The sequence below is a fragment of the Camelus dromedarius genome, chromosome 27 (genome assembly GCF_036321535.1).
Source record: "Camelus dromedarius isolate mCamDro1 chromosome 27, mCamDro1.pat, whole genome shotgun sequence".
Taxonomy (NCBI): domain Eukaryota; kingdom Metazoa; phylum Chordata; class Mammalia; order Artiodactyla; family Camelidae; genus Camelus; species Camelus dromedarius.
The window spans coordinates 4,471,713-4,492,755 of record NC_087462.1 but is presented as its reverse complement, the minus strand read 5'-3'; the positions used below and the strand labels follow the sequence as shown (position 1 = coordinate 4,492,755).

General features: G+C 43.5%; 2 protein-coding genes across 6 annotated transcripts in view; both read right to left on the bottom strand.

Moving 5' to 3' along the window:
* Positions 1 to 4,085, bottom strand: part of LOC105087554 (putative adhesion G protein-coupled receptor E4P) — a 32,048-nt gene extending 27,963 nt beyond the window's left edge. Inside the window, exon 1 of one of the 2 annotated variants that reach the window (XM_064479814.1) lies at positions 1,591 to 4,085. The gene's annotated coding sequence lies outside the window, so the exon portion shown is untranslated. The remainder of the gene's footprint in view (positions 1 to 1,590) is intronic. The other variant, XM_010978234.3, reaches the window with a different exon arrangement.
* A 4,074-nt stretch (positions 4,086 to 8,159) lies between these two features.
* ADGRE1 (adhesion G protein-coupled receptor E1) overlaps positions 8,160 to 21,043 on the bottom strand; it is a 36,765-nt gene continuing 23,881 nt past the window's right edge. For all 4 annotated transcript variants that reach the window (XM_010978228.3, XM_010978230.3, XM_010978231.3 and 1 more), the window contains 8 exons: positions 20,832 to 21,002; positions 18,451 to 18,645; positions 16,922 to 17,157; positions 16,348 to 16,414; positions 14,318 to 14,409; positions 11,516 to 11,684; positions 11,299 to 11,403; positions 8,160 to 8,701 (listed from right to left, as the gene is read on the bottom strand). In XM_010978228.3, coding sequence (XP_010976530.2) covers positions 8,696 to 8,701; positions 11,299 to 11,403; positions 11,516 to 11,684; positions 14,318 to 14,409; positions 16,348 to 16,414; positions 16,922 to 17,157; positions 18,451 to 18,645; positions 20,832 to 21,002 — 1,041 coding nt within the window. In that variant the 3' untranslated portion in view covers positions 8,160 to 8,695. The remainder of the gene's footprint in view (positions 8,702 to 11,298; positions 11,404 to 11,515; positions 11,685 to 14,317; positions 14,410 to 16,347; positions 16,415 to 16,921; positions 17,158 to 18,450; positions 18,646 to 20,831; positions 21,003 to 21,043) is intronic.

Here is a 21,043-nt window from a genome sequence, read left to right as displayed (position 1 = left end):
CAGATGAAGACATAAGGGCTCAGTTATACCACTGGCTCAAAGTGGTGTTACTCATAAAATGCAAAGCTAAGACTTGGAAAAAGTCAGTCTGAGTCCAAAGACCACACATAACTCCTGCACCAAGATCCCAAACCCCACTGCCCCCTAGATCTAAACTTGTAATATAAGTAAGGGAGGCCACCGGGGAATTTGAGGCGAGTCAGGAGACAGTGGAGATGTGGAGACCCTGGGCTTCGCCTGAAGACATTCAGATCCACTTTTCCCCTAAATGCAGAGCCAGCGGGCCACAAAGACTGCTTGCAATCTCTGCAGCAGACAGGATTTGCCTGATTGAAAATTCAGTCCTGTGTGTTGGAATCTCTGAGGAGTTACACTTGGCTATTTCCTGATGCTTTCTCTTCCCCCAGAATTCATTTCCCTTTTTCATTCGCACTGATCCTCCCTTCCAAAAACCTACTCTAAAATGCACTGTGCAATCTCCCAACATAAAGAAACCCAGTCTAAATAGGGGTAATTTTTTTGAGGACTCATTTGAAACCAGTTTAACTGAAGTGAGTATTTTATGTAAAAGAAGTGATAATGTTTTCAGCACAGCTGAGACCCCTGGCAATGCTGAGTTAGGTTTTTTGGTTTTTTGGACCACTTTACTGAGCTATGGGTGGCGTGGAAAAATCTGTATATATTTTGTGTATACAACCCGTTGAGTTTGGGAAGAGCTATATACTCATGAAGCCATCACTGCATCAAGACCATGAACATATCCATCACCTCTCAGGACTTCCTCCTGCCCCTGTATGGTGTGTGTGTGTGTGTGTGTGTGTGTGTGTGTGTGTGTGTGTGTGTGTGTGTGTGTGTGTGTGTGTTAACAGAAGATCCACACTCTTAGGGAATTTTAAGCACACAATACAGTATTGTTAGCTGCAGGCACTTCTGTATCACACATCTCCAGAACCGATCCGTTTTGTGTAACTGAAACTTCATAACCCTTTGACCTCACTTCCTCTGTTCCTTTCTCCCCAGTCCCTGGAATCCACCATTCTGCTCTCCGCTTCTGTGCCTTTGATTAGTGTAGCTTCCACATGAGTGAGATCCTATAGCATTTGTCCTTGTGCCTGATTTATTTCGTACATCTAGCAATGCTGATTTGGGGGTCTTCTTTTTTTTTTTTTTTTACCATGACCCACTGGAAGAAATACATTTTACATCACAGAGACAGAGAGAGACAGAGAGAAGAATGAACCAAGCTTCACAAACCAGCATTTGCTTCAGACTCTGTTCTTGAAACTTTCCTGTTTCAGTTCTCTTCAAACCCCTTACAATTCAATTCACCACCTCTTTTGAGTGCGCCTAAGCATCCCAGTATGTTCTACCCCGCCATGCAACACACACAGCCCTTGCCCAAGCGGAGATGGGAAAATGAACATGAGGCAGATGCCCCTAGAGAAGCTTTCAAGAAACAAAGCAGCCTTGTACATGTAACAAGGTAGCCTTGAAAACCTTTCCAGAGCCAGGATATTTTTCTAGACCCAAGGTCACAAGCAAAACATTTTCTATTTTCCGTGGAAAGACACAAAACCAGTTCCTCCTTACCCACAAGACGAAAAGCCCTTGGCTTGTCACCCCGTCTGGCAGCTCCTCAGAGTGAACAACAACCAGAAAAAGGAAGTGCACGGCTTCTTATCTTGAACTCAAGTTTCTCAAGGAGTCTTGTGGGTGGATGTGACGGCTGGGGGCATTGGTTGGAGAGTTTGCACAATGCAGGGTCCATTTGTTCTCTTTTCATTTGAGCCATTTAAATAGTACATCACCAGTGTGGAGCGTATTAAAGCACCTCAAAAATGAATTTGGAGATGTTGATGGTGGCCAGTGGGGAAAACCTGGTAACGGCGAGTGCCAACCACCATCTATGTCAAGAAGGTGGATCCAGTTTTGAGAAGGCTCCTTTAACGTGATGAACTTGTTAGGGAGAGGGTTGAAGTCCAGAGTGCGATCAATCCTGTATTTACCCAGTTCCCTATGACCCTATCACTTCTCGGCTCACCACCTTGGGAAAATAATTCCTGATCTTTGAGACAGGGTCACCCAATACAATTACATTCATCTACTTGGCTGGTAAAATTCTTGACTGGTCCCATTAGCGAGGGGTCCTGAAATTGCCTTCTCACCCACGTTAAAAGACTCTTTTATAAGGTCCAGCACAAACACGGCAAACACCTCCTGGCTTGACAAGTCCAGACACACACCTAGTGACTGGCCCCTTGGCTTGCTTCTATACCTTGGTGAAGATAGCCTTATCACCCTGCACACCTTCAAATAAAACTGCCAATCATTTTACCAGCAAGAAAGGTTTTTTCAGGAATGGCCAAAACTTGTTTACTGGTTTCCCTTAAACCTGCTGGGGATATTGTGTTTTATAGTAAGAAATATGTATTTGGGCTTCACCTTATTTCTGGCACAGAGTTCCAAAAAAAACCCATGGATTTCCTGAGTGATGAGTGAGGAAACCGTCTTGTGTTAAAACATCTTGTCTTCGGTTCCTGAAACCACTTCAGAGCCATAGAGGTGAACCGGTGTCTTGCTATTCATAACAAGCCCCTTTCCATGGGTTTCCATAAACACAACTGGGTTTATGTTAAAGAGGTGACTTTTGGAAAGCACCTAAGGATGGGGGCTGGTTGCCAGGGGGCCAACCACGTAATTAAAGGGTTGCAACTTTCAGCCCCACCCCCTGATTTCCAGGGAAGGGGGAGGGGCTGGAGGTCAGATCAATCACCAATGGCCAATGATCTAATTGTCGTGTCTGTGTATTGAAGCCTCTATGAGAACCCAAAAGGATAGGGGTCAGAGAGCTTCCGGGTTGGTGAGCACCGGAGATCTGGGGAGAGCGGCGTGCCTGGAGAGGGCACAGCGACTCCATGCTGCTTCCTCATACTCTGAGCCACGCATCTCTTCCATCTCACTGTTGCTCAGTTGTATCCTTTTATAATAAGCTGGTACTCTAGTAAGTAAAATGTTGTCTTGAGTTCTGTGAGCAGCTCGAGCAAACTAATGGAACTCGAGGAGAGAGAAGTTGGAACCTCTGGTCTACAGCCAGTGGGACAGACGCACAGGGGACACTGGGGCTTGTGATTGGCATCTGAAGCTGGTCAGGGGCTGAGAGGCAGTCTTGTGGGACCAAGCCTCTAACCTGTGGTGCTACCTCTGGGTGGAGAGTGTCACAACTGAGTTGAATTGTTGGACACCCTGTTGGTGTCAGAGAATTGTTTTGTGAAAGCCACACACATTGGAATTGGGTCCGGAACCACTTTTACCTGCCCACACTTAGATGGTCTCTTCATGAAACCCTCTTCATTTAATCCATCTGACCGCGCCAGCTGCTGCTCGCCAAGTCGTCAGCTAACACACACCCCGGCGCTGTAATCAGCTCTACCCACTCTGACAAATGCTAAACCCTCCTCACTGTCACAGAAGAGGAAGCCACGTTTCAAGAGAAGGAGGAAATATTATCCTTTTAGCAACACGTAGACCTGAAGCATAAAACACAAATGCCACTTCCTCCTTTGCCAGTCACCTAAAAACGATGGTTTCTCAGCAAACTTCCCACAGCTTGAAATGGTGGGGTCTGGTGTGGGAATTGGCTGGAATTAGGGTGATGGTGGTTCACCCTGGGGGACACCCTGTAGGACACGAGAATCAAGTAGAGCCCAGTATGTGTCTTATCAGAAGGGCAGCTTAGATTTGATGCCATACAGTCCTGGTTAGTGACTGACACAAATGTTCTTTTTTTTTTTTTTGCCTGGCTCACTGGAAGTCAACTGAAGCTTGCCCTTAGAATAGACCACTGCAAACCTCTTGTGCCAAGTATGCTTGGAACCCAAGGTTACTTTTTTTAAATGACCCCACAAGGTAATGATTGCACATTTTGACTTTTCTGTAAGACACTTAATTCTGCACTTTAAAATAGTTTAAATGGTGAGGTATTGCGGACTGAACCCAGGATCTCGTACATGCTAAGCACATGCTCTATCCCTGAGCTGTATTGTCTAAAATGGTGAATTTTATGTTACGTGACTTTTACATTAAAATTTTTTTAAACATACGTTCGTTCTCTTATTTTTCACCGTAGGTTACAAGATACTGAATATAGTTCATAGTTCTCCCTGTACGTGCAGGAAAGTGTCACTAATGGAATATTATTAATAATCGGGTGTTTTTAAATTAAAGTGTACTTGATTTACAATGTTGTGTTAATTTCTGGTGTACAGCAAAGTGATTCAGTTGTAAATGTCTAGATATTCTTTTTCATTATAGGCTATTACAAGCTATTGAATATAGTTCCCTGTGCTCTACAGTAGGACCTTGTTGTTTATCCATCCTGTATATAGCAATTTGTATCTGTTACTCTCAAACTCTTAATTTACCCCTCCCACGCTTCCTCTCTGGTAACCATAAGTTTGTTTCCTATGTCTGTGAGTCTGTTTTTGTTCTGTAAGTAAGTTCATTTGTGTCATTTTTTAGATTCCACATACAAGTGATGTCATACAATATTTGTCTTTCTCTGTCTGACTGACTTCACTTAGTATGATCATCTCTAGGTCCATCCATGTTGCTGCAAATGGTATTATTTCATTCTTTAATAATCAAGTGTTTTTAAACAAGGGGTGACAGGGATGTTATCCTGTTTCCTTAAAAAACAGCTATAAATCTGCCCCCTAAAGCCCATGACCAGGGCCACCACCAGGGTGGGGGGAGAGAAGCACCTGCCTCAGGCACAAAATTTAAGGGGGCATCAAAAACATATATATATTGTATGCATATGTGTGACTAAAACATCATGCTGTACACCAGAAATTGACACAACTTTGTAAACTGACTGTACTTCAATTAAAAAACAAGAAATAAAAATATTTTCCACTGTATATATATTCTTTTTCTTTATAGGTTATTACAAAGTATCGAATATAGTTCCCTGTGCTAAACAGTAGGACCTTGTTGTTTATCTATTTTATATACAGTAGTTTGCATCTGCTAATCCCCAACTCCTAATTTATCCCTCTCCCCCTTAACGTGCTTCGTAATGGTTAATTTTTCCTAGAACTTGATTTTGAAAATATTACTGATGAGTTTGCTCCTATGAAAACCAAGAAAATTTCATACATTCTGTTTAGGGATAAATAAAATATTTAAACTTAAAATGTTTTACATTCTAATATCTTTTCTTTTCAACTTTTCAATTTTTTTCAACTACAGTGTTCTGAGGAGAAAAGTCACGTTGTAGGTGACCAAAAACATTCCTTGAAATGAATGGATCTGTATGGGGGGGAAACCATAAGTTATTTAGATTGTCAGGGGACAAAGTTATTTCACTTTATAGGATTTAAGAACCATGCATATTTTATTCTAAGTCTTTTTTCTCCCTCTAGTGGTATATGAGACCATGGGGGTGAAGGAACACCAAGTATGGCTTGCTGTTTACAGTAAGAAAAAGTCCTGCTGTAGAGGTCACAACTTTATCCGTCTACCTTAGAAATATGTGATTCCTGAAGGCAACTGTATTAGACCAACATGTAACACTGTTGCAGACACAGATAAAGCCCTGTGCAGGTCTTCCTCAGAGAGAACTTTAATTCAAGCATCACAGATTTATAGACCCTGATGACTAAGAGGAAATGAAAATCCAAACCCTTCTCTTTTTATATTCCAAGTTATTGCAATCAATCGCAAAATGTTGATAATCCATTGGCTACTGTATCAATTAGCAATTGCCCCCAAATAATGCTTCCTAGAAAAGCATTCCTGAAACTGAGTGCCTTAAAGCAAGGAGGCTAGATTGTTGCTCCTGAGTCTGTGGTTTGGCTGGGAAGTTCCGCTGATCGTGGCTGGGTTCACTCAGGTAACTGTAGTCAGTTACAAGCTGGCTGAGTGGCCGATTAGGGAGAGCCCCAGGCGTATGAGAGGATGTCTAAACTTTCCTCCGTATGTTTCTCACAGCCTTCCAGCAGGTTATCCTGGGCATATTCTCACAGTTGGGGCAGGGATGCAAGAGGAAGCAAGACTAATCACAAAAAGGACAAAAAGGATTACAGACTCACTTTAGGAGCCTCCGTTGGAGCCACAGTGGCTGAAGCCCATTGGCCAAAGCCAGTCTCAAGACCAAGCCAGAGCCAGAGCAGGAAGGGGTGACGAAGTTACAAGGAAGGGGTGTGGGGACACAGAGACCCTTCTTGAGGCCACCGATGCAACTGATCTATCGCAGCTGGCTCTGGTAAGCGCTGCGCGGTCTCCTGTTTCAATGTCCCTTAGAATTGCCACCTCCGTATGGGGTACTTTAGACCGGCCCAGTCTCATAAACGACGCTCCTGTCTGTAAACACGTCTCAGCCCCCTCCCAAGTTGTAGCTGTCACAAAGAGCAAAAGCCCAGCCTCTGCCAACCAGGTTTAATGTTGTTATCAAGTTGTCCCAATCATGAGCATTACTGAGCTAACTGAATCCCAAGTGGGAAGTTGATTCAAAGCAAATATTTAGTCTCTTCTCTGTATCCCCAAGGATTCCTGGGGTCAAAGGAAAAGAAGGAGAGGGTCTAAAGGTCTGCAAGAGGAACTCTGCAGTCAGGAGCTCAAAACCCAGCTCAGCCACCTACAGCTGTGTGATGCTGAGAAAATTACTTAACCTCTCTGGTCCTCACATTCCTCCTCTTCAAAATAGAGAGAAATCATTCATTCACTGATTCATTCAACGTATTTGTGGAGAACCTACTAATTACAATTCCCTGTACTGATGGAGCTCAAAGTTTAAGTTGGAGACACCCAAGAAAATGAGAAATTATAACACACGCTAAAAGCACGAAGATGTAAAAAAAAAATTAATAAACAGAAACCTCAAGTAAATACAGTCAGAAGACCAGAAAGGGAAGCTCTCACATCCTGTGATGACAGCAGTCCCCAAGAAGAAGACGTCTCCTCTTCTTTCCTGGCAAGGACGCAGCCAGTGAAGAGCCTTGGGCTCTTTTTTCACTATAGCTCTCCCAACTTCCTTTTCCCCTCTGCAAAACTGTTCTCTTTCCCTTGCCGTTCAAGAACTCGCACATGGCTCACCACAGCTGCAGACCCTGAACTGCAATTCTCCACTGATTCTGAGTAAACTCATCTTCGCTAGAGAAATATCTGGCGGTCTACTTGCTTCAGCTCAACAAAGCCTCAGTAGACACACAGACATGACAGCTAATCCTACTTCAAGAGGTTTAAAGAATAATATAATATTGTAAATCAACTATATTTTAACTTAAAAAAAGAGAGAGAGAGATTCAAAGAATGCTTCCTGGTGGAAGTGATGACTCAGCTGACACTCAAAGGGAGTAAGATTTTGAGAAAAGGTGTCATAGGAAGAAGGACTGGCAGGTGTAAAATCTCCAAGTCAATGTTTCCTTTCTGGTTTTAAAGACAAGCAGGACTATCAGCATGGCAAACCGAATATTCTAGAATATGCTAGAACATTCATGAGTGAACACAAGTCCTCGGTGGGTCGGGTTAAATCGCAGGCGCTGGTCCAGCGGATCTGGGGTGGGGCCTGGAATCCTGCTTTTCTGGCAAGGTGACGCCGATGCTCCTGGCTCACGGAGCCCACTTTGAGCAGGGAGGGAGGTATTAATGCTCCTGGCCACGGAAGGGAGGACATCAACATGTTAAATTTTCATCTCCTTTTTCTTTCAACTGACGTGTAGTTGATTCTCAATATGACATTAGTTTCAGGGGCACAGCATAGTCATTTAATATTCTCATAAATTATACTCCATATAAAGTTGTTATAAAACATTGACCATATTCCCTGTGCTGAACATTACATTCGTGAACCTTACTTATTTTACACCTAGTCGTTTGTACCTCTTAATTCCCTTTTTCTTTCCCTGGGACTCAAGGTTTTGGGGAGGGGGAACGGGGGGGGGGCAAGATGGGATGGCAGTAACTTTGTGAGCAGTGTCAATCGTCACCAAGTTATAAGAATGTTCCTGGAAGGGTGGGAGGAGATGGTTCCTTGCAAGGTTTCAGGAAACCAAAACATTTTCCAAAGGCTATTGTCATCAAGTGGCTCAGCTTTCTGTGAAACGCTGGAAGTCTGCTTCACCGACCACTTCTACTTACCGACACGACACTTTCAAGTGTTTCTGCCAAAGCGCCCTCTAAGCCCACGAGCTTTATTTACCCCCCTGGGGCTCTCAAGACAATTTTACTGACCATTTCTTTAAAAGCTGGAGGGTTCTTTGTTGAAAGTAAGCCAGCCAGTCATAAGACAAGTCACGTATTGAGGGCTACCCTGTGTGTTAAGCACGTAACAGGTGCCGGAGAGGCATTGCTTGGAGCCAGGCATCAGCAAGCTTCGGCAGCCAGAAGTCCTTGGTAATACTATTATTGCCCTGCGCTCTATTATCTTCCCAAAACCCACCAAAGTCAAGGAGCTGCAGAACACAGAAAGTAGAATGGTGACCTGGAACAAAAACTCCTGTTTCTCACCAGGGTGTGAAGCCCTGGGAAGGCTGCCCCACGCATCCGCACTCCGAGCTGCCCAGAGCGCTGTGGCGCTGGCAGGATCCTGCGTTTCCACAGTAAGCTGAGAAGAGGAGGTTTCCGAGTAGGTTCCTGCAGGCACCTGCTTTCCTGAAATGTTGTTCCACTGCATATTTGAAAGCAAGAAAGGATTTTAACCCTGTGAGAGAAATCAGAATCTGAATCAGTGGCAGGCTTACTATAAATGCAAGTTCAGGGGTCATATCTATATGGACATGGGTCTTATAAATACAGAGGGAGGTGAATATGGCAACAAAAATGAGAAGGATAAACATCAAAATGTTAGCAGGGATTATCCCTCAACCTTTTCACCGTTGGTATTCCCACTCTCCAAGCTGGAAAGCCAGACACTTGCTGTGTCAAATTCTTTTGTCACTATGAGTGGTCATGTGATGCTGTGCTGACCAATTCGGTGAAAGGGAAATCGCTAAGGCGCTTCTGGGAAGGTTTTGTTTCCTGTCAAAGGGAGAGGATTGGAAGGAGAGTTTGCCACTCTGCCCCAACCCTCTTCTTCTTGCCTTGAATATGGTCTTGATGTCTGGAGCTATGGCAGCCACCTTGCAATCATGAAAATAATTGATGAGAAGCCAATATACTGTCAGTGGAATGGAAATCTAAGGAGAGCCTAGATCCTTAAGAACAACACTAAGGGATAGAACCAATCCAGCAACACCTAACTCTGGCTTCTCTTCTTGCAAGAAAAATAATTTCCTATTTAATTAAGCCACTGGAGCTTAGTTACCTTTGCTTGGAATACATCAGTGAGAAAATAAAACATTCTGGTAGGGGATGGAAGACCATAAATGAAATAAATAAAAAGGTTATAGTATGTTAGAAACTGGAAAGCACTATGAAAAGAGAATGAAGATAAGGAAGCAGAAGAGGCATTAATATCAGGGTGGGAGAGTAGGAAACTACAAAATGAGTTGTTGGAGGAAATCTCATTAATAAGAAATGACTGGAACAAAGATTTGAAGGAGGTGAGGGAAGTGAGAGAGTTGGCCATGTGGGTGTCAGGGCAACAACATTCAAGGTGGAGTGGGCATCCCATTCAAGGTTCCTTGAGTATTTGGTGCATTTGAAGAATCTTGATCTGGCCAGTGTGGGTGGACCAGTGAAGTGAGGGCTCAACTAATAGAAGACAAGGTCAGGAAGGAAAAGAGAGTCAGATCAGACAAGGCCTTGTGGGCCACAGGAGGACACAGGCTTTTACCCCGAGGAAGGTAGGAGCCATAGAGTGTTGCAGGCAGAGAAGGGATATGATCTGAGTCAGGTGTTCACGAGCGCCCTCTGGCTGCTGCAGGGAGAACAGGCCAAAGATGTGGCAAGGAAAAGGCAAGACCCCCTTTATGAGGCTGTTTCCATAATCCTGGTAGAGACAATAGGACGTGGACCACAGTGGAAGGAATGAAGGGAAAGAGAAGCGACCAGATTCTGGATCCATTTTGAGGAAGAGTCAGCAGGATTTGCTAATGGATCAGAGATGGGGGAGGGTGAGAAGGAAAGCAGAGGCAGGTTAACGTCATGGCTTCGCCTTGAACAGAAAAATAGAAGACCCTCACAGAAATGCAAGGTGGGGGGTCAGAAGCTCCCTTTGGAACATGTCATGTCTGCGACATCCATTAGATGTCTAAGCAGGAATGTTTGGTATGTGGTAGGTTGTATGAGTCTAGAATTCGGGAGAGGGGACTGGACTGCACATTATTTAAAACTTGGGGGGGTCACTGCTAACAGATGATGTTTGTAGCCATGAGATTGGATGAGATCCACTGTGTAGAGAGAAGTGTGTGCTTCGGTGGAAAAATGATGCAATTGTCAAAGGATACCCCTCCAGGTTACTCGAGTCTGACCTACAGTGGAGTTATTTTACAATGCTGTAAATTTTAAATAACTGACAAGGATGGAAAACAATTTCATGGAAAAATCAGTTTTGCCTCTACTTGCACATTCATTTCAATATTCTTGAAATTATGTATATAATTTACATATACTATATGAATTTTATATATAGTTAATAATTATATAATATATAATACATGTATATGTATAATTATATAATATCATATATTTATGTATAATTATATAATATATTTATATATATTTATATAACATATAATTATATGTATATAACATGTAGTTATACATAATTATCAATGTGGGAACCAGGCAGCTGTTATAATTGGTTCAAAAGAGAACACAAAGACCATTTGTATATCTTGTGTATTATGTATACATTATGAACATTGTATAGATTGTATACGTCATATGTGTACTATGTGTTGTGTATACATTACAAACATTGTGTACATTGTATACGTTATATGTGTGCTATGTGTTATGCATACATTATACACACTGCATGCATTATATGTATGATGTAAGACATATGTATGTCTGTCCTCTGGGTTCTCTTTTGAGCCAATTATAACATCTGCTGTTTCCCTCACTGATTAATGAGCAGGATAAAATCCTTAACGTACGCTTTTTTTATATCCTTATGAGTCATGATTTTATCTTTTTAGTTTGCATAGCTACTGAGGGGTAGAGCTGGGATTTAAACCCAGGCAGCCTGGCTCTTAAATCCCTACCCTTAGGTCCTGTACTTTATCAAATGAGCTAATACACAGGGGATGTGGTCAGCTCTTGATAGGTACTCAGTGTATGGTGGTGTCTAGCATTGCTCAGAAGCAGACACTCCATCTGACCAGAACTTGAGTGAAACACACAGTCTCTCACCGTTTTGGAAGTGGAGGGTATGGATGACAGTAAGATCCCTGAGGTGATGGACTGGGAGCTGGGTTTGGGTTTCCTGGTGACCCATCTCCTGCATTCTTCCCGTACCTGAAGGTGGAGGCACATTAGGGGGAGATGAATCACTCTTAGCTGCAGGGAAGTGTGTGGGCAGAGGCGTGTCCCCTGGAAGGAGAGGGTCTAGGGGGAAGCAGCTACGTACCTGGCGGCTGAGCAGACAATGAATGAGGAAGATGAAGGCTCCCTGCAGGCTGTTGATGATGGTGAACAGGTAGGCCATGATATTGGCCATGGGTCCAAACTGGAAGATGCCCAGCACCCAGGAGCACCCCAAGATAAAAATCTGGGCAAAGGCTTTGAATGTCAGTAACCTGGCAGGGACGATTTGAGGCAGATAAGGTTCATGCACCTCAGTGTTCATAGCGGCACTATTTACAATAGCCAAGACATGGAAACAACCCAAATGTCCATCAACAGACGGCTGGATAAAGAAGTGGTACACACACACACACACACACACACACACACACACACACACACACAGTGGAATACCACTCAGCCATAAAAAAGAATAAAATAATGTCATTTTCAGCAACATGGATGGACCTGGAGATTGTTATTCTAAGTGAAGTAAGCCAGAAAGAGAAAGAAAAATGTCATATGATATCACTTATATGTCGAATCTTAAAAAAATGGACACAAATGAACTATTTATTATTTCTAACTTAGATGATTGATTTTTAAATATGTGTGAGCACATTTGACGGTCCTTTATGATTGGATTACTGCATTCTGTTGATTCCCACTTTGTGGGTGGCTTTATTCCTTGATGACTATGTAAGTTTAAAAAGCTAAAGCTCTAAACTGTCCTTAGAAACAATGAACAGTACATACATGTAAATTTTTTAAATATGTGCAGTACATTGTATATATGTACTTACATGCAGTACATTGCATATGTGCAGTCAAATTATATCAACTTTACCTAATAAAAATAAAAAATGGAAAAAAAAAAGGGCTAGAAGGACCTACTGGTCCAAGAATTTGGGACACATTAAGTGAATGGTGAAGCCATCGCATGAAATACTACGAAGTCTTCCTCTTTATTGAGGTGACACATAACATAAGACTAACCATCTTAGCCATTTAAAGTGTGTGATTTGGTGGCATTTAGCACGTTCACAATATACAAATAGCACCATTTTCCAATTCCAAGACATTTTCATCAGCCCCCCTAACAAACTATGTACCTGTTAAGCAACCCTCCATTCCATTCTCTGCCAACTAAAACAACCCAGATGTCCATCAGTAGATGAACAGGTAAACAAAATGTGATCCATCCTTACAGTGGAATATTATTTGGTCATAAAAAGGAATGAAGCCCTGGCATGCACTACAACATGGATAAACCTTGACCACGTGATGCTCAGTGAGAAAAACCAGTCACAAGAGGTCACATAGTGCATGATTCAATTTACATGAAGTGTCCAGAATAGGCAAATCTACAGAGATAGGGAGTAGATTATAGAAACATTTTTTTATTTTTATTTTTAAAAAAATTTTGGGGGGGAAGTAATTGGGTTTAATTTTAGGTTCATTGTTTATTTTTTTAATGGAGGTTGCTGGGGATTGAACCCAGGACTTTGTGCATGTTAAGCAGGCACCCTACCACCGAGCTCTGCCCTCCTCTAAAAACATTTTTTAAATGAGATGAGAGTGACAGTGTCCTGGAGTGGGCAAGGGTCCAGGCTCTGGGTCAGACTGCCTATAAATAAATTGTAACTAATCCATTCATGAACTCTGTGGCCCTAGGAAGTTACTTTAGCTCACTGTGCCTCAGTTTCCTCAAACAGACACAGCAATACTAATACAACACCTACACACCGGCCTTCTTGTTCTTCAGATTAAATTATGAGATGGGAAGACCCTAAGGATGTTTAGAACAGGATCCGGCACAAAATAAATATTTTTGTTAGCTGTTTTTAACCTTAAGTATTGATATGAAGTAAGCTACATATCACGTGGAAAAAAGCCAAGGTGCAGAATAATAGGTACAGTATCCTACCACTTATGTAATAGAAGACGGACTTGTAAGTATGGAATATTCTAGAAGGAAGCTTAAATAGCATGATAATGGTTGCTTAGGACAGGAGGGATCTGGGGACCCAGGGGCTCAGGGAATGACTTCATAGTACTTTTTTACTACTTAATTTTTCTTACCATCGCACATTTTAACTTTCTGATTAACTTTTAAAAAATAGCTTTTAGAAACAAGCACTCAAGAAAGGTGAGGAATTAGACACTGATAGGAAATCAAGCAAAGGACACCATCAGGTTCCTGACAATAAAACCTGGACACCGTGTGGGTTTAGCTGGTTCCTCAAGTGACCCTTAGTTGAATGAAGAAGTTAAGAAAGCAAATGGTCTACAGGAATACGGAAAAGTTCTATACCCATAAGATTAAAAAAATGAAAATAAAATAATGAGATTGTAAATGTCATCTATTAAATCAGCAAAAAACAAAAATGATAAATCCTAGTGTTGGCAAAGCTGCAGATAAAAAAACACTACTGTAAATGGAAACGTTTTCCCAGAAATATGTTATTAAGAGGGAAATGGCTATGAAAATAAGATAGTATGAGTCTGACTTTGTAAATATGTACACATGAGTATCAGGAGAATTAGAAAAATTATTAATAGTTTTAATATATGAAACACTCACTCCTCCTAGTAACTGGGCTAAATGCTTCATAAGCCACATGAAGTAGGTGGTATTAATATCCCCATTCTACAGATGAGGAAACTGAGTTTCAGGAAGGTTATGTAACTTGCCTAAGGTCACACAGTTTTAAATGGCAGAACTGAGGTTTGAGAGCCCCTGATCTAACACTGTGCTATTCCATTTTGGACATAGGACCAGGCTTACAAAAGGTATTCAATAAACATTTGAGGAAAGAAGGAAAGGAGACTAGAAGAGGAGAGGAAAAGGAAGGAGGGACTAAACCTGGTGTCTTTAAGTGTCGAGACTTCAGCATTGACGCTAGAAAGCTTCTGCCTCAGGATCCACAATGTCCAAGTCAGGAGGAAGGAATTGACCTACAAAGTCAAGCAGAAGGAGTCAAGAAGATATAGAAATGGACAATGACCAGACCACCTGTAAAAGCAGAACTCTGACCCACAGTCTGTGGTAACCATTCCAGGAAGCCGAATATTAACTCGTGTAGCAACTGACCCAAAAAAGACCAGAACTTGACTAGTAATCGACAGCTTCCTTAATTTCTGCCCTTGCTTCCGATGCAAGACCAAACGGAGAAAGCAATCATGGACCCCTAACGAAACACATGGGACGCCCCGCTTTTTGATAGCCTACCTATAGCGTCCCATGCCTACCTTAAGCCTCCAATCAGGGCACACCTGAAGCTGTCCCTTTTTCCCTCTATGGTGCGTTCCTACTCCTCTGCCTGCTTTTGAGTCTCTGACAAGTGCTGATGGAGACTGACTCCCCTACTATAGCAACCTCCTAATAAACAGCCTTTCTTTGTTCTTGAATGATCTTCCTTTATTTTCATTGGATGCATCTAGGAAGTTAGAATCAAGACCAGTTAGTTCCTTGTCATGGGGCTGTTCCCCTTCCCAACAAAAAGGTATGTAGAAGCCCTAACCCTCACACCTCGGAATGCAGCCTTTTATGGAGATACAGTCTTTCCAGAGGTGATCAAACTTAAATGAGGCCTTTAGGGTGGGCCCTAATCCAATATGGCTGATGTCTTTGTAAAACAGGGCATTTTGGACACAGAGACAGACATGCACAGAGGGAAGACAATGCGAAGAGATTCAGGGAGGAGACAGACTTCTACAAGCCAAGAAAGGCCTGCGGCTACCAGAAGCTGGACAGAACGGAAAGAGACACTTTCCTAGAGCCTTCAGACAGAGCGTGGCTTGCTGACTCCTTGACTTCAGACTTTAAGCCGTCAGAACTGTGAGTCAATTCTGTTGTTCTAAGCTACCCACTTTGTGATACATGGACCCCCCAAACCTGAAAGAAATAAGAGCAAAACCCCTCTGAAGGAATAAAACCTCAAGACTTCCCAAAATTTAGATCAGTCAAATACGAGCTCGCAATTTAACAATTACAAGTGACAAAGAAACAAGCCACCATGAGTGAGAGTCAGAAGATTCTCATCTTGCAGGACTGGAGAACCTAGATTGGAGGCAAGGAAGCAAGGAGATGGTGCCCAGCATCCCCAGGCTTTCCAGAGAGTAGAATGGAGCTGCCAGGGGCTTGGGGAAGGAGGAAATCGGAAGACATTGGTCTAAGTTTCAAGGAAACAAAGTTTCAGTTATGCAAGATGAGTAAATTCTGGAGTCTAATGTGCAGGATAGTGACCACAGTTAGCAACACTGTATTATTTACTTGAAATTTGCTGAAAGGGTAGTTCTCACCACCACCTCCCAAAAAAGAAACAAACAAAGAAACAAAGAAAGAAAATAAAAAGAGAAAGAAAAATGGCAGCTATGTGAGGTGATGGATCTGTTAATTACCTTGATTGTGGCAATCATTTCACAATGTATACATATGTCAAAATATCAAATTATACACCTTAAATATATACAATTTTTGTCAATTAAACTTTCATAAAGCTGAAAAAAGAATCTCCAGGCGTCCTTTGGCCGCCACCCCACATTTACCTCCCTTCAACACCACCCACCAACGAACTGTTCTCAATTTCTTCCTGCCTCTTCTTTTATTCAAGACCTTTACTCAAAAGAGATTTATAGACTCATTTTTACTGAAACACGACGTACAGATAAGAAGTGTTCCCTCCCAGGGGATTTGCAGTTGATGTAAAAAAAAAAAATCACAAATCAAAGAAATTACACTCTAACTTGGAAATCTCAGGAATCAAGGGTCCAAAAGGAGAACGTTTGAGAGAAATAAGTGACCAGAGCTTTGCAGTTCTCACTGGCACTTCCTGATCCCTCGGGTCTCCCGGCTGCCTCTCCAGAACACACTACACCGAGCAACTGGCTTACCACAATAATTGTACAAACGGGCCCCAGGAAACTCCAGGTGAACCCTCTGTCTGTATTCAGCCAGCAGCTACGGAGAGAAACAGGAGTCAGTGCTTGTCTCAGAGTCCCGACCCAAAAATTACTCACGCCCTGTCAAATGCACTCATGGAAGAGAATATTAGGAGGTAAGACTGAGATGAACATTTTCATGATGGGCCAGATTTCAGCTTTCCTCTTTCAGACCTTCTTCCTGGGTGAATGTTCCTGAAATATTCACTTAATGCCTTGGGTAGAGCTCATTTCTCACTTCATCACCTTTATAATCCCCCTCCACTGAAACACTTTGTCATTCAAATCTCAGCTCAAATGTCACCTCCTCTGAAAAGCCATTACCCCTGGTCCTTCCCTAGCAGAACTTGCTGCTTTAAAAATAATAATAATAATAACATCTAATAACATAATAATAATAACATCTAATATCAGTATCATAAATTACCTTGTTCAGTTATTTGTAAACTGTCCATCTTCCCCTTCTAGACTATGAGCTGCAGAAGGAGGGGGAGAATTTTCGGGGAGATAGAAGGATGTCACTTACCGATTATACGTCCCGTAACCGCGTGGGTGCATGCTGGCAGAGACGGCCACCACCAGCCCTGGGAGCCCGTAGCCAAAGGCACAGAGATACAGCATCTTGATGTTTCGAGAGCTGAAGTAATTCACCACTTTCAGATTCCTGACCATGAGGAAGAGCATCACGGCTTCCACCAGCATCCAGGAGAAGCACGCAAGGAAAAGGTAGTGCAGGAAGCCGGCGATGACGGCGCAGCCCACCTACAGGGGAGAGGCCGCACCTTCAGGCTCCCCGGGGCCAGGCGGTGGGCTCAGAGTAAGAGGGCAGAGCAGGGGCTGCTTTGATTGGAGCTCCCCAGAACGGTCCCTTCATTCATCCCACAAATATTTAGAGAGAATTCTTCACCACAGGTGGTTCCATCCCTTTGGTAGGGGGACCAGTCATCCTGGTTTGCCTGGAACTGGGCTTTCTCAGGACGTGTAACTTTCAGTGCTAACACTGGGAGAGCCTGGGGGAAAATGGATAGTTGATCGCCCGACTTTAGGGAATGTTTGATGATATGGGGGGGAGGGGAGGGGTCCCCAAACTACAGCCTTAAGCTGGCTGCTTGTTTTGTGAATGATATTTCGTTGTCACACAGCTACCCCCATGTATGCATCCTCTATGACTGCTTTCGCAGTGAAACAGTGGCGCTGAATAGTCTTGACAGAGAACATAGGATCTGTAAAGCCCAAAATATTTATATTGGCCTCTTAACAGAAGAAGTTTGCCCACTTTTGGTCACATGATGGGAGTGGGGCGCACAACTAGCATTTAGAGTTCAAGGGGCCTGGAGAGAAAAACATCCCGCAGTGAGAGGGGGAGCTCTGCAGGAAGGATGATCGCACCGCCCCAAATGCTGGTAGTGCTTCCTTTGGAAAAACGCTGAGTTTACTGTCTCTGGCAGTTATTGGGGGCAAATTGGGTAATGCTCTTGCTTTCCTGCACATAGGCTACTGGGGGAAGTAGATACACAAGTGAAACAAAGAATCAACATAGTTTCAAATCAGTGCTTGTAAAGGAAGCAAATTAGAATGAGAAGCAGTAGAACTTCTCTGCGGCAGCACCACTATTTGTAACACTATTGCCAGATTCTTTTCTGTCCTGGGGAGGGATGCTGTCCTGTGCACTGCAGAATGTTTAGCCGCATCCCAGGCCTCCACCCACTACATGCCAGCAGCGTCCTCTCCCAGTGTGGACAACTAACAATATCTCCAGATATTCCCAGTGTCCCCAAGGGGGCAGAATCATCCTGGGTGAGAACCAACGGCTTAAAGAATAATAGGACGGGCCATCACAATACATAACATGATCAGGAAAATTATTTTCAGCTGAGACCTATCACTCAGAGGAGTCAACTAGGTGAGAAGCTGGGGAATGAGTAACGAAAGCGGGCACAGCATGTGCAAAGGTCCTGAGGTGGAAGCAAGCATAGAGGAGTTAGGGAGGGATGAGCAGAGGCAGATGTGGGGATGATGGGGCTGAATGGGGACACAGTCTGAGGGCTGTGAGACCTTTCCGTCAGTCTTGTCTGCACCGGTGAGGAAGAGAAGCTTGGCCAAGAAGAGGCACACACAGAGGTGCAGGTGGAGGTAGGTGTTTTGGTTGTGGATGGTGCGACACAGCAGGAAGGTGATGATGGCCATGGCGAGACACACCAGGGAGATGATGAGGCCCACATGGCTGATGACATACAAGGCAAACTCCATCTGTCAGGAAAGAGACATACTGTTGGCCTCAGAGAGGGACTAATATTCCCCCAGGCAGAAAAAAGAATTATCCAGGTTCCTGGCTTGGGGATCTTGTCTCCATCTGATACTCAGAGTGAACTAGATATTGGTCACCGTCGTCCTTTGGCATCCATCAGCGCCCATCCTCACCCCTGCCCTGTGCCCCTTCCCTGTAGGACAGGTGTCTACAAACCACATTTCCCATAACCTCCTGGGGCTAAGGTTCTGCATGTCATTTAGATTTTCCAGTGAGATGCACACATGAAAGTTTTGAAAGGCCGAATGGAAGCAGATACCAGTTTTCTGCAGACAGGAATGAGCTGTGGCTGGACTCCACATTCCAACTGTCCAGTCTTTAATTATGTGGTTGTGGGGTGACCTGTCTGCAGTAATTTCTGACCTCTGGATTACAGCTGCAGAGGGGTGATCTTGAAGCCAAAATCGAAGTGGCAGCCTCCTCCTTCCCTTCCACGATTCTTTGAGCATTTAGTTCCCTGTATTAAATCCTTTTCTGTTTGAAATACCTAGAGTGGTTCCTGTTTCCTGAACTGGACCAGGACCGATTATAGCCATTCAGAGATGCCCCAGCTTCTGAGAGTGGACATGACCAGTTGAGTCCTCCCCCTATGCCATCATTAATCATAAATTTTAAATTTATTTGGGTGCTTTCTGTGTGCTAAAGATATGCCAGGCACCATCTCACTACCTCTTCTCTATGGTCTCAGGATGACTACGGTTCTGCCAGTTTCTAGCTGTATGAGTTTGGGCAAGACACTTAACTGCTGTGTGCCTCAGTTTCCTCATCTGTCAAAAAGAGGATAGCTGCTAACAGTAGCTACCTTACAGGACTGTTCCAGGAGACTTCAAAGAAAATACCGAAAGTACTCACAGCAGAGCAGGAAGCATATTATGCCCTCTATAAACATTAGTGTTCATCATTATTTTTCTGTTGTGCTCATTTTTGAGATGAGAGACCTGGGCACAGCTCAGAGAGGTTGAGTGACTTGCCCTAGGAAACACAGCTAGAAAGTGATCGAGATGAGACTTGAAACTAAGTCAGTCTTGCACTGAATCCAAATCTCTTAAGTCCTAAGTCTCACATTCCTCTAAATACATTCAGGACCTCCCTGGCAGAGAACTGAACCTCAGATCTGGCGTGAGAGGCAAGGATGCTCACCACAGCACTGATGAGCAGGTCCTTCCTCTCTACCAAATCTAGTCACTCACCAGGGCTCATTTCAGGTCCCATCTCGCCCCAATCTATCCCCAGTTCTCACTGCGTAACTCTAATTCCTGTGGTACAACCTGTTGCACCACTGACATGCATACCTCGGAGATATTAAGGCTCAATTCCAGACCGCTGCAATAAAGCGAATATTGGCAGTAAAGTGAGCCACACCACTGTTTCTCTCCCAGTGCATGTAAAGCGCGTGTTTACACTGCACCCTACTCTACTAAGTGTGTAATAGCATATGTCTAAAAAATGTAGACTTTAATTTAAAGATGTTTTATTGCTAAAAAAAAAATGCTACCATCACTGAGTCATAATCTTTTTGCTGGTGGAGGGTTTGAAATATTGTAAGAATTACCAAAATGTGACACAGAGACATGAAGCGAGCACATGCTATTGGGAAAATGATGCTGGTCGACCTGCTTGGTGCACACAGGGCTGCCACAGACCTTCAGTTTGTCACACACACAAAACGCAGTATATGCGAAGTGCAATAAAGCCAAGTGCAATGAAGCAAGGTTTGCCTGTGGGCGATTTTGCAGGAAGAGCCCTCTGGACCCAGACCATCCTGGGTTCAAACCCCATCTCCACCGATCACTAGTTTCATGGTGAGACAGGCTACGGAGCTTCAGTGCTGTAAAATGGGTCTGAAAACATCTAACTTAAAAAGTCCAGCATAGAGTAGGTTCAGTAATGGGGTCGTAATTGTTCTTGTGCCCACACTTGTTTAGGGTCATTCCTCACTTCAATATATGCGTGTCATGGCTTCCCAACCAGACCGTGAATTCTCCCAGAGCAAAGGTGTGGCACACACCCTGTCTGTCCGCCATGGCCCCCTCCCACAACACCCAATGCCATGAGAGGCGCCCAGTGAATGTTTAGTCAATATTAGCCATCGGATTTGAGGAGTCAAAGCCAGAGCATCAGTACTGACCGTGAGATCCCCAGAAGCCATGATGATGGCCAGATTCACCATTCGATTACAGCTGCAGACGGTATGCATCTCAGAAGCTTCCAGCAACTCACAGCCAGAAGTTGTCCATCTACCTCTCTCCACATCTGTGCTCCAGGAAACACAGAAAGGTCTCTCAAAATTCTTCTTTCGCTGAAAATTCAAAGGCTTTGGTTACCTGAGAATCCCTCTTG